The sequence below is a fragment of the Toxorhynchites rutilus genome, chromosome 1 (genome assembly GCF_029784135.1).
Source record: "Toxorhynchites rutilus septentrionalis strain SRP chromosome 1, ASM2978413v1, whole genome shotgun sequence".
NCBI lineage: Eukaryota > Metazoa > Arthropoda > Insecta > Diptera > Culicidae > Toxorhynchites > Toxorhynchites rutilus.
Window position 1 is genome coordinate 6,837,008 of NC_073744.1, and position 24,276 is coordinate 6,861,283.

The following is a 24,276-nucleotide window of genomic DNA, read 5'->3' on the forward strand; positions in this document are numbered from 1 at the left end:
CAATTACCGGTCTGAATTCCTCCTCCTGGCCGACCTGAGCGTTCAAATCACCGATGACGATTTTGATGTCGTGTTTTGGGCAGCGATCGTATTCACGCTCTAGCTGCGCGTAGAATTCTTCTTTATCGTCATCGGTGCTAGCTAGATGGGGGCTGTGGACGTTGATAATGCTGATATTGAAGAAGTGGCCTCTCATCCTCAATCTGCACATTCTTTCATTGATCGGCCACCAACCAATCACCCGTTTTTGCATCTCCCCCATCACGATGAAAGCTGTACCCAGCTCGTGTGTGTTGCCGCAGCTCTGATAGATGGTATATCCACCATGGAACGATCGCACCATCGAACCTTTCCAGCACACCTCCTGCAGCGCTACGATGTTGAAATTGCGGGCTCTCAATATTTCCGAAAGAATTCGGGTACTCGCAAGAAAATTGAGAGACTTGCAGTTCCATGTTCCGAGTTTCCAATCTCTAGTCCGTGTTCTTTGCGTAGGTCTAGTCCGATTGTCCTGTCTCGAATTTCTTTGTGAATTTTCCTGTGCGTTTTATTTTTACGGATGGCTTGCAGGGCCTGCACCAACCCCCTGTCTCGCCGGAGGACCGTCGTGCACAGCTCTTTTTAGAGTCCCCGCTGGCACGAAGACAGTGATCAGCCGCCCCTAACATGGGGATCAGACGCTGTTTTGAGCCGCACCTCCATGGTGAACAGACGCTCGGATACGCCCCCTTCCCTGTCAGCATACGACCAAGATCCCACCGGGGTTGGTTACCCGATCTTCACTATGGTTACTCGTACCCCAGCCGGTACCACGGGGAGGTAGGGATAGGAGTTACTGGACAGGAAGCTAAGGACCACGAATGGGGTCTATTTTATGCCTGCAGGTACGCGAAGTACCGATGGTACGCTTAGTCCAGTCATTTACCAACCAATTTTCGAACATGTGGGAATTAAATTTTCCGAATTTTCCTACCTTCCTTCAGGATTTTCTGAAAATTATCCGATTTTTCTCTCCACTATATCGATCTACGGGAAGAGACGAGTACAACAAAATATAGGAGGCTAAAATCGAACCATCGGGTTTCTTCGGCTTCGGCTTCGGCTTCTTCGGGTTTTCCGCTTGCCAACAGATTTTGCCTTTCATTTTTATTTATATAGATATAAGATATGGAAATTCGTTATTTCGCCTGAAAATCCATTTCCACTTACGAACAAAGATCAATTTCGATAGCGCAAACATCGAATGGACTAACAACGCTTATTATGATGTAATTTTCGAACATGTGGGAATTCAATTTTCCGAATTTTCCTACCTTCCTTCAGGATTTTCTGAAAATTTTCCGATTTTTCTCTCCGCTATATTGATCTACGGGAAGAGACGAATACAATAAAATATAGGAGGCAAGAAAATCGGACCATCCCTTCTTCGGGTTTTCCGCTTACCAACAGATTTTGCCTTACATTTTTATTTATATAGATTTTTTGGGAACGACTGCAGTTGTACATGACGGATTTTAGTACCGTGTAAATATCAGATAGGCGGGTGACTAAGAAAAGCTACGCGTGCGGCCAGGCGCCGGCGGTCTACGCTTTGGCCACTCCTGCGTTATGACTTCTCCACGCTGCTCCAACCGTATGCACAGTATGCGTTCTTATAATGCAGCATGGAGCGGGATACCGGTCTGGAAAGTCGAAAAAATCTATTTTTCTGCATTTTCCGGGAGCTTATGCGCTTAGAAATGTTGTCCTAAAAGGATTTTTCGATATTAGATTTCGTTGGAAAGTTACAGCCAAAAGTATGAGGTCATCTCAAGGAATATAGTATTGATGTACGAATTTTTGAACGCGTTTTTCTCGAAACCATTTTTTTCAGTTGGTGGTATCGATAACTTTGAATCTACTCGACCAATTTGGCTGAAATTTTCTTTTCAGCATGTAAAAAAAGATTATCTAAAGCGTTGCATAGCCGTTTTCGATATCTCTTTTCTTAGATTTTTGATGAGTTTTCCAACACCGATTTTTCGTGAAAAATAACTCACTTTTAACAAAAATAGCCGCCATTTTGTATTTTTTTAAAATTTTCAAAAACCCCTGTGTGACGCTTTAGGTTTTCAAATATTCATCTGAATTCGTTCTGTGACACCCCGTTGCTTCAGAATCGGTACCACCAGCAAGGTACCGATTTTCAAACAGCATCTGCGTATCCAGCTTTCAACAGCGTAATAATCATTTTTCGAATGCTTCACTTTATTTCTAACATCCGAAAAAAAATCGTTATTTTTGGACCTTGCAGACAGGGGCTCGCCCTTAACCCTCCTGTACTCGCGTGCAAAATCATAACACGTATACTCGCGCACGGTGTCACAGACCGAAAATTGAACTTCTCTGTAATGTTGCCATTGCGCATTTTTCAGGCTTTGTTGGCATTTAGAAGAGGGCATGATTGAATAAAAAACTCAAAAAAATATGTTTTCTTCGTCTTTATTATGTTTTAAAAGCCATCTAATTCAGCCTCCTCAAAATAGAGTAATTTTTGATACTCCAACACAAATAAAGAAATTCGAATTTTTTTAGTGTTATTAATTAAAAGTAAGCAACTGAATATAATTCATGGAAGTATAAAGAGCTATAAAATAACATTGATTGTGGTTTCATTGGAGTAAGAATCAGAACATAGCATAACTGCATGCTCGAAACAAACATATTTTCTACATTTCATGCAGTTGTTGCGTATTTTTCGGATCTTTTATTGAAGAGAAGAATGTATAACGATGTTCTAGATAATTACCATACGATAAAGGTTCTGCAATATAAATATTTCTAATATTCTTTGTCTCTGTTTTCTTGGTAAACTAAGAATGAATGCTATTTTTAGATGGGGCATAAAAAGATGATATAAAAGGATTTCTAGTAACTTCCTTTTGCTTTTTCTTGTTTTTATGTCGATATTATCTATTATAAGAAAATATCCCCAAAACTAACTGTTGAAAATTACCATAAGCTACCGATTAGTTTATAGTTTACTGTTTACAATTCTTCCACAAGTGAAATTCTTTCACAAGTGTGTATATGTATGACCATTATATTTAGCGAATAACTATACGAAAGTCAAACATTTATATTTTGCATTTGAACGTATGAATCTAACGACGAATATATCGACGAATAGTTAATATATGGATCCGTTCAATTCAGTTACAAAAGGGACTGAAATCAAATAGTCCTCTAATAATCTTATCCATTATATTCAATAAATATTCCACGCCTTTAACATTAATTCATACATTTCATTCAATAATATTCCAGAATATGAAAAAAGGCACTTGTCCAAAAAAGTTACTCCTATACTCGCGTCGGTGTGTCAGACCGAAAGTGTTAAAAAAAGTGGCACACATCCCCTTTGTACCAACACTTGCGATACGCCAAACGATGATGAACGACGAATAACGAAGCTAGAGAGAATCGCAAAGTCGTAGTGTTGGTATTTTCTGAGAAATGAACGAATTATTGATTTCTCGGTCTGACAGACCAATGCGCGAGTATAGGAGTGTTAAGCAATAACTGTAAAACAACGCAATTGGCTGCTTAAATTTTGCTCAAATCAAAGAGAGGTTATTGATTTTATTTACGGACAGAAGCAACAATTCATTGTGTAAGTTTCGGTAATTCAAGCGTTAAATAGTTAATAACAACGCCGGCCACGTCCTTACAGTCACCAGGGAAAGGGAAGAAATGTTAGTATGATATTCACCGCCCAAAGGCCAGAAGGGTCGCCTCTATAGCGTGGTTCCTTAGCAATTATCAAGAAAAGGATAGTTGTTAGTGAGGAGAGGCAAGAATCATGATTTGCTGAGGTGAGTGATGTGACTGCTTATCGAAATCATAAAAAAAGATCCAAAAGTCGTTAATCAGTTAATCAGCTTTGTTGGAAGAAACAATGGAAGGCTAGTCTGGGAGAAAAACAATAGAATCTATGGATTGTATTAAAGTTCATTCCTAAATGGGCAGATGTTTAAAGTAGCATTAGTAAAAAAAGTCCCAGTTCAAACAGATGAACATATTTTGTTTGATAAGTGGACAATGAATGAAGAAGTTATAATTTATGAGATAGAAACGTGTATTAAGAATTCGTGCCAGTTGCAAATCGGAAGGTGATGAAGATGTTTACAAGAATTGAAAACGAATTTTTAAAGTGTAAGCGTAAGCCGACGGATTATAGAGCGATTCCTCCCCAAATCAGCCGGTTTTTGACCCGATACTCTCCATTTTTTTTAAAGTTTGTACGTATGGTGGCAGGTGCCAGAATCATTATTTACATTATCAGATTACCAACTTTATTTGCGACTGATTTTTGATATCGGCATCTAGAATCATTAACCTTTCTTTTTCCTAAATAGTTGATTGATTTCGCAACAATTTTGAGTAATGACTTTTTTGAAGAAAATGTCGTAGATAAAATTGGTTATTTAGAAATGAAAATTGTGATTTTGAATAGTTGCAACAAGATTTAAAAAAAATAGAAAGGTTGTGTCTAAGACTCGGCCGCATTGTTAACTTAAGACTACAAAATTATTGCTGGCGAGGATAAGCGTTGCAGAATAAACCTTCATCTTCAGTTTTCGCCCAAGAACACAGCTCTCACCCGAGGAAAATACATTTATTACATCCGGCTTGAAATACGATGCACTTTGAAGCTACCTTTGACACAGAAACAATGCACAGCATTATCTACGTTTTCCATTTTTCATGTGACAATAACTTGTTCTGTCTGAAGCTTCGAAAATTTCTTCCAAATTCGAGAAAGTTAAAAATGCAGTCTACCGTAGTTTGAGCCTCTTCTTCTGCATCCCTTTATTTTAGCACGAAATACTTATGGAGTACAAAGCACCATCGAATGCACTTAGACTCTCTCCTCTCAGGAATTCACAATAAAGTACACGCGAGAACCGGTTGCTAAAAGCAACACTGCACTTTGGCGCCAATTTCAACCCGAACACATTGCTCGAATTCACGGAAATTGAATGATCGATCGGAAAAAAAATCACCAAAAAGTCTTCTGAATTCACAAAAACTCTTTTTTGACAAAGTTACCACTCGCTTTTAATTATATCTGATATTACTTTGGAATGTATCGGAAATTTTCAAATAATTAAAATCTAGTTTTAGGGGCTTTAAAAGAGCCGATAGATAGTTCCGTAGAAACAGGTAAAGATTATTGATTGATGAACCACTCTTGCCCTCTCGAGAGCAATACGCGAGAAATTTGTTTGCTGATAGTAATGCACTAAAGGGTGTGTCACATCAAATTGCATCACGGAAAAAACGCTGTAGAAATTTAATTTTTAGGAATTATATCTTCAGCTGTCGCTTATAATCAGATAAGAGTGTTTAGATCACGTTGGCCATGCTTCACTGTCAATTTTTCGTAAATTTGGAAAAATGTCGTCGAACGAAAAAGAGCGTCGTGAATTAATCCTGTGCACTAATTTCGAGAATCCGGAGTTGTCACATCGGGACATCGGTAAGATGCTGGGAATCGTCCAATCCACGGTCAGCAGAGTACTAAAACGATACTTCGAGAACCTAATCATCGACCGGAAGGTGAAGAACGGCAAAAATGGATGCTCCGTCAGTGAAAAAGATCACAAGCGCGTAGTTAAGCAGTTTAGACGTGATCCGAGAAGTTCGGTCCGGGATGTCGCCAATAAGCTGAATTTGTCAAGTTCATTCGTCCAGCGGACCAAGCAGCGGGAGGGCCTGCGTACATACAAGGTTCAGAAGGCTCCTAACCGCGACGAAAGGCAAAACATGGTGGGGAAGACGCGAGCCCGGAAGCTGTACACCGAAATGCTGACGAAGCCGCATTGCCTGGTAATGGACGATGAAACCTACGTCAAAGCAGACTTTCGTCAGCTGCCGGGCCTGTTGTTCTTCTCCGCAGAGGACAAATTCAGCGTTCCGGAGGAGATTCGCAAGCAGATACTATCCAAGTTTGCCAAAAAGTACATGGTGTGGCAAGCGATCTGCTCTTGCGGAAAGCGGAGCGCCCGCTTCGTGATGACCGGCACGGTAAACAGGCAGGTTTACCTTAAGGAGTGCCTACAGAAGCGCTTACTACCACTATTGAAGCAGCACGAGGGCCCGACCATCTTCTGACCGGATCTCGCTTCGTGCCACTATTCAAAGGACGTGTTGGAGTGGTACGAAGCCAACGGGGTCACCTTCGTGCCAAAGGAAATGAACCCGCCCAACGCGCCGGAGCTTCACCCAATAGAGAAATATTGGGCGATTATGAAGCAGGCCCTCCAGAAGAACCCAAAAGTTGTCAAATCGGAGGAGGACTTCAAGAGAAAATGAATTTCTGTTCAAAAAAAACTACAACCTGACGTTGTACAGAACCTTATGGACGGGGTAAAGAGGAAGGTGCGAGCATACGGGCTTGGGCTCGAAGTATGAATAAAAAGAAAATGCCAAAAGTTGTTTAACAGTTTTTATTTTACTGTCTAAAATTTTCAAAAGGATCGGACTACTGGGCGAATTTCTACAGCGTTTTTTCCGTGATGCAATTTGATGTGACACACCCTTTATGTACTACACATCGTGAACACTATCGCGACAGTCAGTGACACATTCGATCACAGATGATTAAATATTCGCTCCCCGGCACCATTGTTGCACATTTCGTAACCATTTCATTTTGCATTTAGAGACGCATAAGGCAACAAAATGTGCGTGTCATGCACTCTCGTCAAACGCCATGAAAAAATTGTACCACTGTTTACTTTTTTCTGTGGATTAGAGAATTTGAGGATTAGAGAATTACAATGTCCTAGATTTTTTCCGATTCGATTGGAGTGCAAATCATTAGAATTCATTCGTAGCGAAAGTAGTTAGTAAAGTTAACTTTTTGTTGCCCCTCTAACCTCGAGTAAACCGCGAGTAATCGGTCGAATCCTATTAAAAATAGATTTAAGTAGAAATTTTGAATAAACAAATCATGAATTAACGGCTCCGCCAAAAAAAAATTTAACTTTATTTCATAAAATCATGACCTGTTTTCTGATTTGGCACCCTTACTGATAGTCGTAATTCTACATAAAAATGGTACAAGATCGCGTCAAAATTGTCTGTTTTGGCGTGGAATTGCTCTATATTTTGTGTCTACCTGGTAGCTGTTTGGTTAGCTCTGTTTTTATGTCAGCTTTGAAAACTGACTATTACTTGAAAAATTGCCGTTTGAAAGCACTGATATATCTCGTATCTCATGGAAAATAATCAAGACAACTATTCTGTGAGGGAAACATAACAATATGTGCCCTCAGATCTCACAAAGCAATACTTTCCCCAATGGGGCCGGGCTTACCCCCAGTTTCCCTACTATTCAAAAAAATGAGAAAATTTGTTACACAAAATTTGATGGGTGATGGGAGTGAAGAGAAAAGTACGGGCAATCGAAATAGGAGAGGAAACTAAATAAAATAAATAAAGCAAAGTCACTAATTAGTGACTTCATTTGCTAGTATTTTCAAGCAATTCTGCAATTCTGTGTGTGCAATTTTGATGGATTCACCCTTTACACCTACCACAAAAATGAAAGGAAACAAAATTCACCACCCTTTTCTAAGAAACCTAACACTAGACAACGATTTACCCATTATTAATTATGCTCATGTAATTGTATTTTAATCTATAATGTATTCTCTTTGCAAACAGCTGAAACAAGTGATCAGAATAGAACGCAATTGATGTTTCGGTGTCAAGCATTGAATGGGTTACTGCCAGACATCAACTAAGGACACGATAAAATGTTCTGCAGCCTAACAATGCTCGACTCCATGTTGCAAATATGATCAAAACATACTTCGTTTGGAAGGTCCGAGAATAACCGCCATATTATCCAGATGTTACTTCCTCTAGCCATCACTCGTTACAAAATACAAATGCAATTAATTCGAACAGTGGATCACGTCATGAGATGTCTAAACTTTTCGAAGCGGGATTCCTACACTTCCCGAAAAATGGGTTTTCGGGCTAGGATTTCTTAGTTGAATTAACCAGCAATAGCAATGCTTTGAATCAATAGTATATAAGACAATCAACACAAACATTACACTTCAAACTATCCGGCACCATTCTCATGCTCGTTTAATCATGCAATCGTTCATACAATAAAACTACACAAAATTACGTATCAAGATTTCCCTGCAATTTTCCTCTGTTTCTGTGTCGGCTGGTGTATTGCTCCAATTCGCGTTTTCGCTATCAGAAATTCTGTCGGAACTTGAAAGACAATATTTAAAAATAAAATCACACCAACCACATTTTAGTCACAAAAAAGAACACTCACACACAATCTATAGGCAAACTTGAGGTCCGTTGAAGAGATTTTCGTGCCTCCCCAAAATTCAGCAACTCCACAACACAAGCCACAATACAACACGGGGACAATTGCCGCTCTTACTTGGCCACTATCAGGTGCAACTGTTCGCCGGCCTGCTTGATGACGGATTCGGCCGTAGCTAGTCGCATCGCGGACGCATCCGCACCGTTGATCTTGACAATCTCATCGCCCAGCTTCAGACCCGCCTTCTCCGCCGGACTGTACTCTCTGACCTGGTCCGGAATAAGAAAGCGTTCGCGGATAACCCGCACCGATAAATCCTCCGTGTCGAAGGGAATTATGTTTCGTTTGAACTTGGGCTGCTTGTAATAGTCGGGAGCATCGTCACGTTTCTTGCCAATTCTTATGGCCCACGGGTGGTGGTCCCGTTGCTGCTGCTGCTCGTCCCCTTCGGGTGCCAGTTTGGGTTCGTCGAGAGCCATTCGCTCGATAAGAGGATGATAAGAAGCGAGGCAAGGAAAGAGTTCTAATTTTTTCCCCCCACTAGCCACTGGATTCTAGAAATTAATATCACTTCACACGGGGAAACTGCTGGCAAGCGAGCTGGTGACTCTTCTTCTGAACAATAGACGCGAGACTGAGCCAGTGGAACAAAATCTTTGCCCTGGGTCGCACATCAATTTGATTTGGTTGTTTTTCCCCGTGTTCAGTTTTTCATATTTTTAAATCAGTCCTCTCAGGCAAAATATTTGAACCAATACAATGCTGGCAGTGTCAGAGAACGAGAAACACTCGCTCTGCAATTTGAATACGGTTTATCCGCTTGACGTCACGAGGCAACAATAAAAAGAATAGTTGGATGATATCGTATCAAATGATGCACTGTATCAAAGCGAAATAAAATTGAAAAAAAAGTAAAACTTTCGCGTGTTTTCTGTTGAATGGAAATTCTTTCGCATGCAGACAAAATTCAGCGCAGCTGTTCATGCGTTGTCAATGTTATTTGAACATTTTGATCATTTTAAAGCAGATCTCTTGTGTGAGATCGTAACCATAACAATTATTTTTTCCCACTAGCAACATAGAATCAGAGAAGAAAATACATTTTGGGATCATTGACAGGCATTTTGCGATGTTGAGATCGGAAGAAAAAACTCACTCAAGAACAGACGTTGCAGTTCAGCATAAATCTTCGAGACGCCGGCGCAACAACCAGGGTTACCATATCTACAGAATAATCTGTATTTCTTCAGATTTTTTCGACTTTTTGAGACCAAGAATCTGTAGATACAGATTACAGATTTTTTGAATTCATACAGAATATAATATATATATATATATATATATATATATATATATATATATATATATATATATATATATATATATATATATATATATATATATATATCCATGAAAAGTGGTAGTTTTGTTCTTTATCGCCAAATCTATATATATAAAAATGGATTTCTGTCTGTCTGTCTGTCTGTTTGTCTGTCTGTCTGTTTGTCTGTCTGTCTGTCTGTCTGTCTTTCTGTCTGTCTGTCTGTCTTTCTGTCTGTCTGTCTGTCTGTCTTTCTGTCTGATTCTTATGGACTCGGAAACTACTGAACCGATCAACATGAAAATTGGTATGTAGGGGTTTTTGGGGCCGGGGCTGTCATACAAATGAAACTCAAATTTGTGCATTACTCGAGAATTATTCAAGCAAATGAAACCAAATTTGGCATGTAAATGTTTTATGGTGCACTAAATGTTTCTATGGTGGCTAGATACTCCACCCCCTCTTAAAGGGGAGGCTGGCATACAAATGAAATTCCAATTCCTGCATTACTCGAGAATTAATCAAGCAAATGGAACCAAATTTTGCATGTGGATGTTTTAGAGTGCAATAAATGATTCTATGTTGGTTAGATACTCCTCCCTCTCTTAGGTGGGGCTGCCATACAAATGAAACACAAATTTCTGCATAGCTTGAGAATTAATCAAGAAAATGAAACCAAATTTGGCATGTGGAGGTGCAATAAATGTTTCTATGGTGGTTAGACACTCCTTCCCCTCTCTAATAGGGGGCTGCCATTCAATTGAAAGACAAATTTCTGCATAACTCGAGAATAATCAAGTAAATGAAATCAAATTTGGTATGTTGAGGTTTTAGGGTGCCATAAATGTTTTTACGGTGGTTAGACACTCCACCCCCTCTCTCTAAGGGGGAGATGCCATACAAAATTCAACGGGGTCGATTAGAAGATCAATCAACGAACAGTTCTGCGATTGGACCCATGAACTTGCTCATAGTAAGAAAACGTGAATGTTTGAAGGTATTGATAACAAAAAACAAATTTTGGGCGGGACGAAGTTTGCCCGGTCAGCTAGTATTAGATATATATACAGAATCATACAGATACACAGAATATATGCAGAATTTTATTATGTACTAGCTGACCCGACGAACTTCTCGTCCCACAATTGATATCTTGATTCAAATCATTTCGAAAACTCAAGATCCCACAGAAATTATTTTTATGTACGTGATCTATATATCAGCCATTCCATGCCAAACCCACATAGTGGTTCTCAGTTTTCCATGAAAAGTGGTAGTTTTGTTCTTTATCGTAAAATATCAGACCCGTATTTTTTATGGTTTCGTTATGGTGATCATTTTAATTTTAGGGTGGTCCGAAAAATCATTTTTTCCGCTTTTTCCCAAAAATGTCTTTTTTTAGATTAGATGATCGACATATCAATAAGCGAACTGCTTTAGAGCATTCGCATACTCCATGGCAGACTAGGGAACTAAGTCAAATGAAAACAGCAAAGAGAGCGGCATTACGTCGATTTGCCAAGTACCGAACCGTGCCACTTAGGAATTATTATGTGCGACTAAACATTGCATACAAGCGAGCTACTCAATCGTGTTATCGTAGTTACATAACTAACATGCAGCTGAAACTGAAATCAAATCCTAAGTCTTTTTGGAAGTTCGTAAACGAGCAAAGGAATGAGTCCGGTCTACCTTCTACAATGGAGTACAATGGGCGCTGGAGTTATGACACACAAACGATATGTGACCTATTTGCTGATAAATTTGGAAGCGTGTTTTCGGATGAGTCGATAACACCCGAGCAAATTGAATCTGCTGCTGGAAACGTACCTTTTCTCGGCCAGTCTTGCTCCCATATCGAGGTTGACGAGCCAATGGTACAATCTGCTATGAACAAACTCAAGGCGTCTTGCTCAGTTGGTCCTGATGGTATTCCGTCTATTATATTGAAGAAATTCGCAGCTAATCTGATGATTCCTCTTTGTCGCATTTTCCGCTTATCGTTGATTAGTGGAAAATTTCCAACTTCCTGGAAGTCGGCGTTTTTGATTCCTGTACATAAAAAGGGTGCCAAGACTCAAATCGATAACTACCGAGGAATTTCCGCACTAAGCTCGGTCGCCAAACTGCTTGAGCTTGTTGTCTTGGAACCGATCTTTAGTTTCTGCCAGCATTACATTGTAGAAGACCAACATGGATTTATGCCTAAGAGATCTACTGTAACCAATCTGTTGACTTTCACGGCTTATATAACGGAAGGTTTCAATAGCGCCAAACAAACAGATGCGATATATTTCGACCTAACAGCAGCGTTTGACAGCATTAATCACGAAATTGCGATTTCTAAAATGGAGAATTTGGGGTTTGGCGGCAGAATAATCAGTTGGCTGCGGTCATATCTAATCGGTCGCCAGCTAGCAGTAAAAATTGGTGATCATTTCTCGCGCAAATTCGACGCGCCATCTGGGATTCCTCAAGGCAGCCACCTGGGGCCGTTGATTTTCCTCTTGTACTTCAATGACGTCATTTTTAAGCTGAACCTTCCGCGCTTGTCATTCGCCGACGATATGAAAATTTATTTTATAATCAACTCGACTGCCGATGCCTGCCTACTTCAGCAACAGCTGGATAGTTTTGCCGATTGGTGTATTGCTAATTGCATAAAGGTGAACCCAAGTAAATGTGCTATTATCACCTATTCAAGAAAAAAGGAACCGATCATGTTCGATTATAAACTCTTGGATACTTCCATCGAGAGAACCAACTGTATCAAAGATCTAGGGGTACTTCTAGACAGCAAACTATCGTTCCAGCAGCACATTTCATATATTGTGGGCAAAGCTTCCAGAAGTCTGGGCTTTTTGTTTCGAATCGGTAAAGATTTCAATGACATATATTGCTTGAAGTCTTTGTACTGCTCGCTGGTACGTTCGACTCTTGTGTACGGCTGTCAAGTTTGGAGTCCTTACTACCAAAATGGTGTCGACAGAATTGAAGCTGTACAGCGCAGGTTTGTGCGCTTTTCTCTTCGACGCTTGCCGTGGAGGGATCCTTTTCGGCTACCCAGCTATGATAGTAGATGCCTTCTAATCAATTTAGACACCTTAGCTGTTCGCCGCAATGTCGCCCGTGCTATGCTAGTGTCTGATGTCCTGACGTCGAAAACAGAGTGTCCGGCGTTGCTCCGTTTATTCCAACTACAGGTGCCTCCAAGAAGTCTGCGGAACCAAAATTTGCTGCATATACCGGTCCGGCGAACAAATTACGCGACCTACGGTAGTATATCCGGTCTGCTCAGAATGTTCAACAGAGTTGCAGAGGGTTTTGATTTCAATTTATGTAGGGTAGCTATTAAACGTAATTTTAAGAGAATATTAACCCATTTAAATATCATTAGGGCATAGATTCTGCCTGTTGATTATTGTAATAAATTATTGTCGTAGAGTGAAGTCAATAAGCTATTTTTTAATTAAAAAACCATTGAACTTGCAGAAAAAAGAGATTTTATTTTCGTAATTATTGATTGTGGCCGTTTTTTATTGTTTTCATGGCTTTCGACTAGAGGGATGGACTTTTTTATATTTTTTTTATGGAAAGCTGTGGAATTTTTACATAAGATATCGCGATATCAGAGATGCTATTTTTTTCGTTTTTGAGATATGATTTTTCAAAGTTAACCTGTGGTCCGATAAATCACTTTCCCTCTTTTATCCAAAAATGACTTTTTGCAAAAATTCATAACATATGAACTACTGAACCGATTCAGATGAACGACAATTAGAGACAACAAGCAAGCCTTTTATTAAAAAAACATTGAACTTGCAAAACAAATGGATTTTATTTTCGTAATTATTAATTGTAATCGTTTTTTATTGTTTACAGGGTTTTGGACTAGAGGGCGCTATATTTTTTTTAAATTTTTTCTTGAAAGCTGAGAATTTTTTACATAACATATCTCGATATCAGAGATGCTTTTTTTCGCTTTTGAGATATGATTTTTCAAAGATAACCGGTGGCTCATTTTTCCCCTTTTTATCCAAAAATCACTTTATGCAAAAATCATGACATTTGAACCACTGAACCGATTTAGATGGTCCACATATTATATTAAAGCCAATAAGCCAACCTTCTTTGGGAAAATATCACACTTGCTGGAAGATTAGATTCTAGTCGCACAGGTCTAGTCTAGTCACAAAGGAATATTGAACGAAGACTTAAAACATGTTAGATTTGAAAAAAAATAACTCGAAAACGGAAAATAACACATTTCTGATTTTTGGATATATTGTGTCAAACAAACCTCAGCTTTCCAGAAAAAATATGATAAAATATAACGCCCTCTATCTTTTACCGAGAAAACTATGAAAAACTTACTCAAAAACGAAAATCAAAATTTTTCGCAAAAGCAATATTTTTTAAAGAAATCTAACTCATAAGCTTCAATTTGATATGTCGATCATCTAAATCGGTCCAGTAGTTCAAAAGTTATGAATTTTTTGGTAGTGGAAAAAAGGGAGAAAAATTGTTTTTTCGAACCATTGGATAACTTTGGAAAATCATATCTAAAAAACGAAAAAAGAAATAGCATCTCTGATATCGAGATATGTTATGTAAAAAATCCTTCAAGAAAAAAATATGAAAAAATATAGTGCCCTCTGGTCCAAAAGCCATGGAACCAATAAAAAAAACGACTACAATCAATAATTACAAAAATAAAATCCTTTTTCTGTTGCATGTTTAAATTTTCTAATAAAAAGCTTATTGGCTTCAATTTGATATATTGATCATCTAATTCGGTTGAGTGGCTCAATAGTTTTGATTTTTTGAAAAAAGTCATTTTTGGGAAAAAGTGGAAAAAAAATATTTTTCGAACCACCCTAAAATAGAAATGGGCACCTTAATAAAAAGATTAGAAAAACGGGTCTAATGTTTTGCGACAACGAACACAATTACCACTTTTGACAAAAATCCGAGAACCACTATATCGGTTCGGCATGGAATGGTTGTATATAGATAGAAGAAGATATAGGAGTGCGATTTATCATCTGGTAATCCAATTCCAGTTTCGAACAAAATCTATTTCGTTAGCGCAAACATCAAATGGACTAACATTGCTTGTCACTATGTAATTAAAGAACATATGGGAATTGAATTTTCCGAATTCTCTCATTTTGCTTGAGTGTTTTCCGAAAATTTTTAATTGTCATTTTTGTTTGAAATATGCCTAATATTTTTATGGGACCCCCTCTCCATTCCAGAGGTTGGAGGGGTTTCATACCATCATAGAAACATTTCTCGTCCCCAAAAATCCTCACATCCCAAATTTAGCTCCATTTGCTTGATCATTTCTCGAGTTATTCAAAAATGTATGCTTCATTTGTATCGTGAAAGTGGATAAATATGGCTGTCGTCCAGACCCAATGTACTTGGACAGTTTACAGGTATACTATGAAGGCCCTCTCGTCAGCATTAGTAAAAACGTGCAATTTATGAGGAATCTTCAGCCAAATTTTGGTTCACTTTGTCTCCGAGTACAATTTTATGAAAAAAACATGCAGAAGAACGGGTTTATATTGGGCTGTCAAAAAAGTCCTGCGGTATTTCCGCGAGGTGTCGTTGTAAGCGCGTAGTTCTAGTTGTATTCATTGTATCGAGTCTTATTATAGCTTGTTGGAAAGGTATTTTTGCGCGCTATAATATAATCCTTGACAGTGTTTTGTTTGGTTAAGTCTTTCGTGAATTATAGTGTCGTAAATATGGAGCAAAATAAAGAGAAAATCCGACATATTTTACAGTACTACTATGACAAAGGCAAAAATGCATCTCGAGCTGCCAATAAAATTTGTGCAGTTTATGGACCCGATACAGTTTCCATTTCCACCGCACAACGATTGTTTCAACGTTTTCGTTCTGGTGTAGAGGTCGTCGAAGATGCGCCACGCTCCGGAAGGCCTGTCGTCGAAAATTGCGACAAAATCGCTGAATTAGCCGAGAAAGACCGGCATAGTAGCAGCCCAATGTCGTGGAAAAAAGTTAATGAAGATGGTCGAGTTTCGAGCGACATAGCATGCGCTGCCATAACTATTTAGCAAATAGTGACGTCAGTTGTTGTGTTTATCTTTGATTGCCCACCGCATCCATGTAAAAATGCTATTTTCGGGAAGTAATTTATCAATTAAAAACGTACATTTTTGTAGAGTTCCCGCCGAATATGAGGTTAATGTGATAGTGTAGAGTGAATATTAGTGAAATCACGTCGAAATAGACGGATAAAAGTGATATTTTCATGTACCATTTTCACTCCAACACGTTCATAGAAGCAAACGAAGTTTCTTTATTTTACCGTTACGAAGTTGATGTTTCGAAGGCTCTCAGTGTCGGTGTGTATGTTGTGAGATAATAATAATCGCCAATTAATCGAAATTTTACCGGAAATGTTACTGCTTTTGAGAACTAAGCAAACGACTGCTCTCTGGACCTTTCTACTACATGAATAATCGAAATAAGCCACGATATAATTGCCATCTGTTAAAAACCAACCAGTTGAATGATTTCATTAGAATTTTGGCTCAAATTGTCATGCAACCGAGAATACTTTGAACATTGTTTTGTATCTTCCATATACATTCCATTTTGAATGCAAATAATTACGACACGATATTTTGCTTGCCAATACAGATATACTTCGCCTACTGCTCCACCTCTATATGTACCTCATTGGTAGCAGCCGTAGCATCGGCCAAGAGCTGGGGATAAGTCATCAAACCGTTATTAACCATTTGAAGAAGCTTGGATTCAAAAAGAAGCTCGATGTATGGGTGCCACACACGTTGACGCAAAAAAACATCTTTGACCGTATCGACGCATGTGAATCGCAACAAAATCGACCCGTTTCTGAAGCGGATGGTGACCGGCGATGAAAAGTGGGTCACTTACGACAACGTGAAGCGCAAACGGTCGTGGTCGAAGCCCGCTGAAGCGGCTCAGACGGTGGCCAAGCCCTCATTAACGGCCAGGAAGGTTCTGCTGTATGTTTGGTGGGATTGTCAAGGAATAATCTATTATGAGCTGCTTCCCTATGGCCAAACGCTCAATTCGGACCTGTACTGCCAACAACTGGACCGCTTGAAGGTAGCACTCATGAAGAAGAGGCTATCTTTGATAAACAGAGGCCGCATTGTCTTCCATCAGGACAACGCCAGGCCACACACTTCTTTGGTGACGCGCCAGAAGCTCCGGGAGCTCGGATGGGAGGTTCTTTTGCATCCGCCGTATAGTCCGGACCTTGCACCAAGTGACTACCACCTGTTTTTGTCCATGGCGAACGAGCTAGGTAGTCAGAAGTTAGCCACAAAAGAAGCCTGTGAAAATTGGCTATCCGAGTTTTTGCCAATAAGGAAGCGAGCTTCTATAACAGGGGTATTATGAAGTTGACATCTCGTTGGGAACAAGTCATCGAACAAAACGGCGCACATTTGACTTAAAACAGATGATTGTAACTAATTTTATGAACCAATGAAAATTCAAAAAAAATACCGCAGGACTTTTTTGACAGCCTAATATTATTTTGTTTTTAAGTTTTTCAGAGTTTCTAAACACAACACTACCCGCTATTTTATATGTGTGAGTAATTCGTGTACGATACAAACTATCTACGCGAGTGATATTTTTTCTTTAATTTACTTGTTGGATGATGGAGCATGGTAGATGGCATTGATGAACTTTTTTTCCGCGATGGATAAGGAAGGAAGCCGCTCCTGATGAGCGCTCTAGATTCAATTGAAAGCGGACCAAGAAAACCGCGCTAGTTTAAATTGAAAGCGGATCGAGACGACCGCGCTAAGTTCAATTGGAAGTGGATCGTGATGACCGCGCTAGTTTCAATTTGAAGCGGATCGAGACGACCACGTGAGGTTTAATTCAAAATGGATAGAGACGACCGCTTGAGGTTCAATTGAAAGCGGATCGAGACGACCGCGATAGTTTCAATTAAAAGCGGAACGAGACGATCGCGCTAAGTTCAATTGGAAGCGGATCGAGACGACAGCGTTAGGTTCAATTGAAAGCGGATCGAGACGACCGCGCTAAGTTCAATTGGAAGCGGATTGTGATCACCGCGTTAGGGTCAATTGGAAGTGGATCGAGAAGACAGCGGAGAAGACTGAAGAATATGGAATGTGGGAATATTTTGATTGGCCGTACACTAACGAAAACTGCGGAATAAACAGACAATATCGAAGAGGAATCAGACAAGACCCCAAACCGAAAGAGAATAAAACAGAACGTAGCACTTAAGACAGCAGTAATCCCGTAGGATATTAGGATAACAAACACTGAAACAATAACTCAAGGCAAAAAAAATCGAAGCAGAACGAAAAAAGAAATAAGGACTCAGAGATCTTTGTAGGAACGTTGCCATTGATTCGTGGATCGTCTCGAAATCACTGTCTCTTGGCAAAATCAAAGAACTTGTAGTGTTCACCAAGAATTGTTCATATACAAATGAACATATGGTATAGAAGCTACAAGTAGTCAAAATTACGGGCCAAAAAGCGAGAAGACTGCAAACCATGGGCTCGTTTCTATCTTGTTCGACCTAGAGATACGGGGTGATTCTTATTCGTCAGGTTCGGGTGAAGGCAGAATCGCGGTTCGACTCTCGTAAGTATCACGGTATACAGCGAAGTGGTATTTTGAAACCAGCTAATTTAAAAATATTACGTCAATGTTATGCGTGAACGCTGTCATTGGAGGGTGTACTGAAACATCGGAAATTAAAAAGACTGAAGGGATACAAGTTTTCTTCCATTTATTCCCCAGATTTCATTTTTTTTAGAGAGAGGGTGGAGGATTTGTGGATTCCAGAATGCACATTGACAATACTACCAGCTCTAACTGACTCATCATATTCGCTCATCCCACAATTTGTGCATACTCCGAACACAGCAACCTGACGGGCGAACCTTGAGCTCGGCCTGAAAGCTGATGTGAAACATCACACAGGAAATCGGCCTCTTTCTCGTTCCAGCCGCAGCAGAGGTAAGACGTGTACCGAGTTACGGGGCCAGTTATTCACAATTATCCAACCTTTTAATTCGTTACAATCATTACAGGTTTGTGTGGCTTTACGTGGATACCATCAACATCGTCTAATAAAAAACAACAATGTTTCAAAATTGGGCTTAAAAAATTAAATACAGATTTGTTGAGAAATAACTGAGATAAGATTTTTTTCAGACCAAAAACACAGATTTTATAATGGTAGCTCTGGCAACAACCCGCTCGTAAATCTTGCACGCAAGTTATGCCTCAACAGAACACTTGTACTCTAGGTTAGGATTCAAGCTGTCGGTTAGAATCCGGTTGCGTTGCTCTCTTTTGCGATCGCACATGGCGCAGCATAACAACTGCCTGTCTGTGCACTTATGACGGGGGAACGGTTCTATTTATAAACCTGAAAAATTTCCCACCGTGTCTGGCGAATCAGGTGATGCCACCAATGTACTCCCGATGCTCCCGAACTGTTCCAAGTGCCCACGTATTCTCTCACCTGAAACACCGTTATCGGCATTTCGAAATCCGCTCCCCCGGTTATACGAAAACCCATAGGATTGTCACCGTTCCCATTGCCACTGTGGACACTATTGGACGCGATAGTCAACACTGGAAAGTTACGTTTTTCGATCACGAACTCCGGCATGTCGATGCACGAGCAATTTTCTCTCGGTCTCGGCTCGTTGCAAATATGTTGGGTTACGTATTCAACCCAGTTATCCTTTTGCGTTGGTGAATGAATGTGATGATTTGCGCTTTTTTCGAACTTTGCTTAATGCCGATTCGAAGATGCACTTAGAACACAACACCGGAATTGATCGTACCGGGTTCTGGAAACTTCTAGGAGTTCCAATAAAGTAACAAAAGTTATGTTCGACCGGCGGAACGACTTGTACGTGTTAACAGTTCAATGCGTGAAGGTAGTCTGATTCAAATCGCAGTTGCGCTCGTTTCAATCCGCACGCAAAATGTCTGTATCCACTCTTGCAATTCGTGTGTCGCCGTGGATTAATGAGGTTAACATGCTTCCCTGTGTCTCTCTCTGACGAGATGAATTCGATTGATTGATAAATTTAGACTTGCACTCCTTTCAGACTATCTCTCCCTCTTCTTTTGTTCGAATCTGAGATGTGAGAAAGCTTAATGGTTGAATCGCAAGGATTAGGATTCAATCAGAAACAGATTTATTTTGAAAAATAAAAATATCGGATTTTATTTGTATTCGAATGTGTGTATACTTAACCTAAGTAAAGAATCAAAATAACCTTACAAAGAGTCTATCATTCTTAAGGGTCTTCAGTACTGGGTTCCAGTAAATCTTTCTGCTGCATCAATTCCTCGATATAATGGTCAGCTTCCTCTGCAACCCTTGGATCTTGCTCCTGTAAACGCTTCTGCTCAGCTTCGAACTTGGCGAAGAACGCTTCTTCCTCGGCTCTTCGTTCCTCCTCGCTACGTCTGGCTTCCTCTTGTCGTTTCTCGTCGGCTTTACGCTCGGCCTCTGCCTTTTCTCTTTCCAGATGTTGTTTGTATTCACTCTCAGATACACGCAGTTTCAGCTCTCGTTCCCGCTTCTCCTCGGCCTCACTTGGAACCATATAACAGTTTGATTCCCTGTGAAATTAACAAACAAACTTTAAAGGCGCCTGCCAAAATATTTGAACAGTCAGATCATTGCCAAAGTGCCTTCACGTTCCGCATTCTCCCCAGTGTTAAGGATACTCACTTATAGATCACCTTCTTGCGATCATTCCACGGCCACAGCCCATTCCATTTATCCGGCTAAATTGAAACGAAATTCATTGGAGATTGTGATCATTGCTAAACATTCCAAAACATACATTACGGTTCGCTCGCATCCGTGCCTCCCAATCCAGAAGTGCCCGCTCGGCATCACTCACTGAAGAGAAAAACCCATCTATTGATCAACGAGTGTTTAATACCGTTCCACAAGAAACAAGAATGCGTAGGATGGGAGAGGACAGTAACAGGATGAGAGGGTCGGATGAGAGAAAGAGAGAGATTGTACAATATGCCACCAATCACGTCTTCCCAATTGTGGTTTGAATGCTGTGTTTTCATGACTATCGGAACGATCAGTTGGATTGGTGACTGTTTTGACCACAAACAAACAGATGATCCGAAGTCCAGTACTTACAAGGTTTGAACCAAAAGTCGACTGTCATGTCGTCATCACTATCGTCTTCCACATCGCTGTAATTTTGAAGCATTCAATGTATCATTCCTCTATCACATGGATCGTGATCAGCTTACCCTCTCACGTATATTTTCACAGTTCTCCCAGACTCCGCGATCAGTTCCTGGGCTTGTGCAAGAGTCAATTTCTCCGCCGAAGTCTCATTGATTTTGGTAATCACATCATTCACCCTGATACCGGCGCGTCTCGCCAGGCCTTCCCGTTTCACCGATATCACCGTCAGTGGTTCAAACTGATCGATACCTCCCGTCACCTCGAAACCCCACAAATTATCCACGAAGGACATAATTCGCTTATCTAATTCCGTCGTTCCAGTAACTCGTACATGGTATTCGCAATTTTTGAAAGATTCAATTGGTGGTAACGCAACCTCCTGGGCATCCACAAGGACATCCACCGCCATAGCCATAGCCGTTCACTGATCACCTGAAATCGTACAGCAAAAAATGATCACTTAACGCGCGACTGTCGGTTGATCGATTAAAACTTGTCAAGCGATTGAAATTTGTTTTAAAATACCTGTTACTCAATGTCATCCAATACGAAAGCCGACGATTCGACGAAGCCTTCCGTCTTCGGTACATCCGGTCGGAAACCGAGCATCATCTGTAAACGATCGACGTATTACAAGCGCCATGAGCATAACATCTAGTTGAAGCCCCCGAACAAGCATAAGTTCCAACTGGAACCAAAGTCGCATCACTGACAATATTTGAAGGTGGGACATAGTGAGTTTCAGTTTTAATCATTAACCGTTCATTTATTCAGCACAGCATTTCCCCAGAAGCGTATGTTTTTCCTTCGATGATCGGCTTGCAGTAATGTCCAAGTCTTGGCGCGTCCTCACCACCACCAGCTTCTTATCTTCGGTTTAGATCGATTGCCGATAAAAATAAACAGTATTTTTATCGGTTACTCATACAGACAAACACGCAAACCAATGCGAATGATCAGGAAATTTATTTCACGTCACGAATTTGTCACACGTTCTAAAAATAAGCGATGATGTATTCAACCGCGACGGCGGACAGTGATCAGACAATGAATGGCGAAATAGTATCACCTGATCTTGATCCTTCTTCTGCTCGAAAATACTCGAGATAAGCCTCGCTGTTTGTGTTTAGACTTTGAAAAACAAATTTCATAATTTTTCACTGTCTTAATTCTGCCAAATTGGGAGCCAAACGCCGAAGCGAGAGGGCGACTCCATTTCCATCAACCCGACCTGAAGGGGCCAGGTCTAGTAAATACAGTGGCAGGCGGTACGTATTACAGCAATTATAGTCTACGATTTGTGTATTAGACGATGGAAGCGTTCTGGCATCGATTTACTGAGTTTTAAAGAGAATATTGTTCTAACACGACGAACTTTGATTTTGACGTGGGACTATGTCTAACCGGAGTATATGGGGGGTAAAATGAAAACCTAAACATAGAACATGCAGGAAAAAATGAAAGATTCCGAATGCTTATAACTCGAACATTTCTTACTGGATCGGAAAGATGTTTACATCAACTGATACGGAATATTTCTACGCTTCTATCGCTATTAATAAAATGTTATTTTTCACAAGATAAACAATTGAATAACTGTATAACGTTAAGCGTTATCTAAACACCCTAACTACCTCGTTTTGATTGGCCCGATTTACGGTTTGATGGCTATGTTGGAGCCATCAAAACCTAGCAGCCTTTGGAAAATCGGCATTGAAAACACATGAAAGTATGGGGACTTTTGTTCTCACCGAAATGTGTTCCCTAACACAGACTTCAAAACCAAGCAGCGTTAGAGAAATCGGCATTGCAAATACATGAAAGTCGGGGGTATTTTTGTTCCGACTGGAATGTGTTTCCCTAACACAGACTTCTAATCCATGGAGCGTGGGGAAATTGGCATTGCAAATACATGCAAGTCAGGGGCTTTTTAGTTCCGACTGAAATGTTTTTCCCCAGCACAGACTTCTGAACCAAGGTGTCTAAGGAGATTGGGATTGCATCATGCAGATCGAGGGTATTCCACTGAAATGTGTTTCCCTAACACAGACTTCAGAACCAAGGTGTCTGAGGAAATTGTCAGGGGTATTTTTGTTCCGACTGAAATGTGTTTACCTAATAAAGACTTCTAAACCAAGGTATCTGGGGAAATCGGCATTCGAGGTCATTTTGCTCTGACTGAAATGTGTTTGCCTAACACAGACATCTAAACAAGAGATGGACAAAACGGTTCACTTTAATGAACCGTTCGGTGACCAACTGTTCGCTTAAGTGAACTAGTTCTTTTGAACAGTTCGCTCACTCTTCCGTACATTAGAAGGATATGCCAAAGCAAGTATAAAAAAGTGTGAGATGTTATGTAGGACTGTTCTGTTCATTCATTAAATACTTTTTGTTAGCAAATAATTATACGTCCGAATTTTGTTAAAAATATCTTAGCAGAATAGAAAATCAAACTATGATTTTGAAATTTTGATTTAGTGATTCATTCTTCTCAGCACAAACTAGCGTTGCACTGCTTTTCTTACAATGTTTTTCAATAACTGATATAGCAAAACTGTACCAAAACGCGAACGACTTCCTCGAAATTATCGAGCACAATCTGATATAATATAGAAACAATTCATATCAGCGTCACATATTTTTAGATGCTGTTCAAAAAGATTGTACATACACAGTTCAGCCAGCGGTCTTCCTAGACAGTTCGTTCTGAACTGGGTAAGCATTTCATGTGAACTGTTGCCCAGTAAAAAAGAACGACCGTTCGTTCACTCATTTTGATGAACTAATTCTTTTGAACAGTTCATGAACGGTTTGCCCATCTCTAATCTAAACCAAGATGCCATCATACCAAACGTAAAAGGACCGTCATAAAATTTACTTGTAACGAAGAACATAATCTATTGCATGAATTGACCTTACATGGCATTATACAATATTTTTACTCACAAAACAAATATATTGAATTCAATTGAATTCGGAAATTGTTTCATTCAATCAAAATTTCAATAAATTCAAACAAATGATTGCTAAGCTAATGTAGTCCCACGTCATCCTTGCGTTATATCATAGATATAACCTATCCATTTTTTTCTCTATTATACTGACTTTCAACACTTCTGGCTGATTCGTCACTTTTACTTCCATTTTTGGAAGAATGTCGGGAGTGAGGAGCGAACTCGTGATCTTTGCGTGAGAGGTATGGATGTTACAACTACGCCAGATCGCATCCGACAAACTTTGAATACATCTTTCCGAATTTCACCAATATTCGAGAGTAATTCTCAAAACCATCTCCAGGGCAGAGTGTAACAGGTGAAATGCACGAAGTTTTCGTTTCTGGTG

At 39.9% G+C, this 24,276-nt stretch overlaps 2 protein-coding genes across 4 annotated transcripts in view; both read right to left on the reverse strand.

Annotated features, from left to right (window-relative positions):
- Nucleotides 1–19,664, reverse strand: part of LOC129775041 (PDZ and LIM domain protein 2-like) — a 31,378-nt gene extending 11,714 nt beyond the window's left edge. The window contains exons 1-2 of one of the 2 annotated variants that reach the window (XM_055779229.1): nt 19,216–19,664; nt 8,462–8,613 (exon numbers count right to left, since the gene is read on the reverse strand). In XM_055779229.1, coding sequence (XP_055635204.1) covers nt 8,462–8,613; nt 19,216–19,365 — 302 coding nt within the window. In that variant the 5' untranslated portion in view covers nt 19,366–19,664. Of the gene's footprint in view, nt 1–8,461; nt 9,092–19,215 lie in introns of those variants that run through there. The other variant, XM_055779219.1, reaches the window with a different exon arrangement.
- A 238-nt stretch (nt 19,665–19,902) lies between these two features.
- Nucleotides 19,903–21,421, reverse strand: LOC129762495 (uncharacterized). 2 transcript variants are annotated; one of them, XM_055760799.1, is made up of 5 exons: nt 20,994–21,421; nt 20,878–20,933; nt 20,561–20,619; nt 20,446–20,501; nt 19,903–20,333 (listed from the first exon to the last, which is right to left on the reverse strand). In XM_055760799.1, exons 1-5 carry the CDS (start codon nt 21,344–21,346, stop codon nt 20,006–20,008), a joined length of 852 nt encoding a protein of 283 aa, XP_055616774.1. In that variant the 5' UTR covers nt 21,347–21,421; the 3' UTR covers nt 19,903–20,005. The 2 variants fall into 2 exon arrangements, with proteins under 2 accessions (XP_055616774.1, XP_055616773.1); XM_055760798.1 differs by having other exon boundaries at nt 20,561–20,637.
- Nucleotides 21,422–24,276: the final 2,855 nt, after the last annotated feature.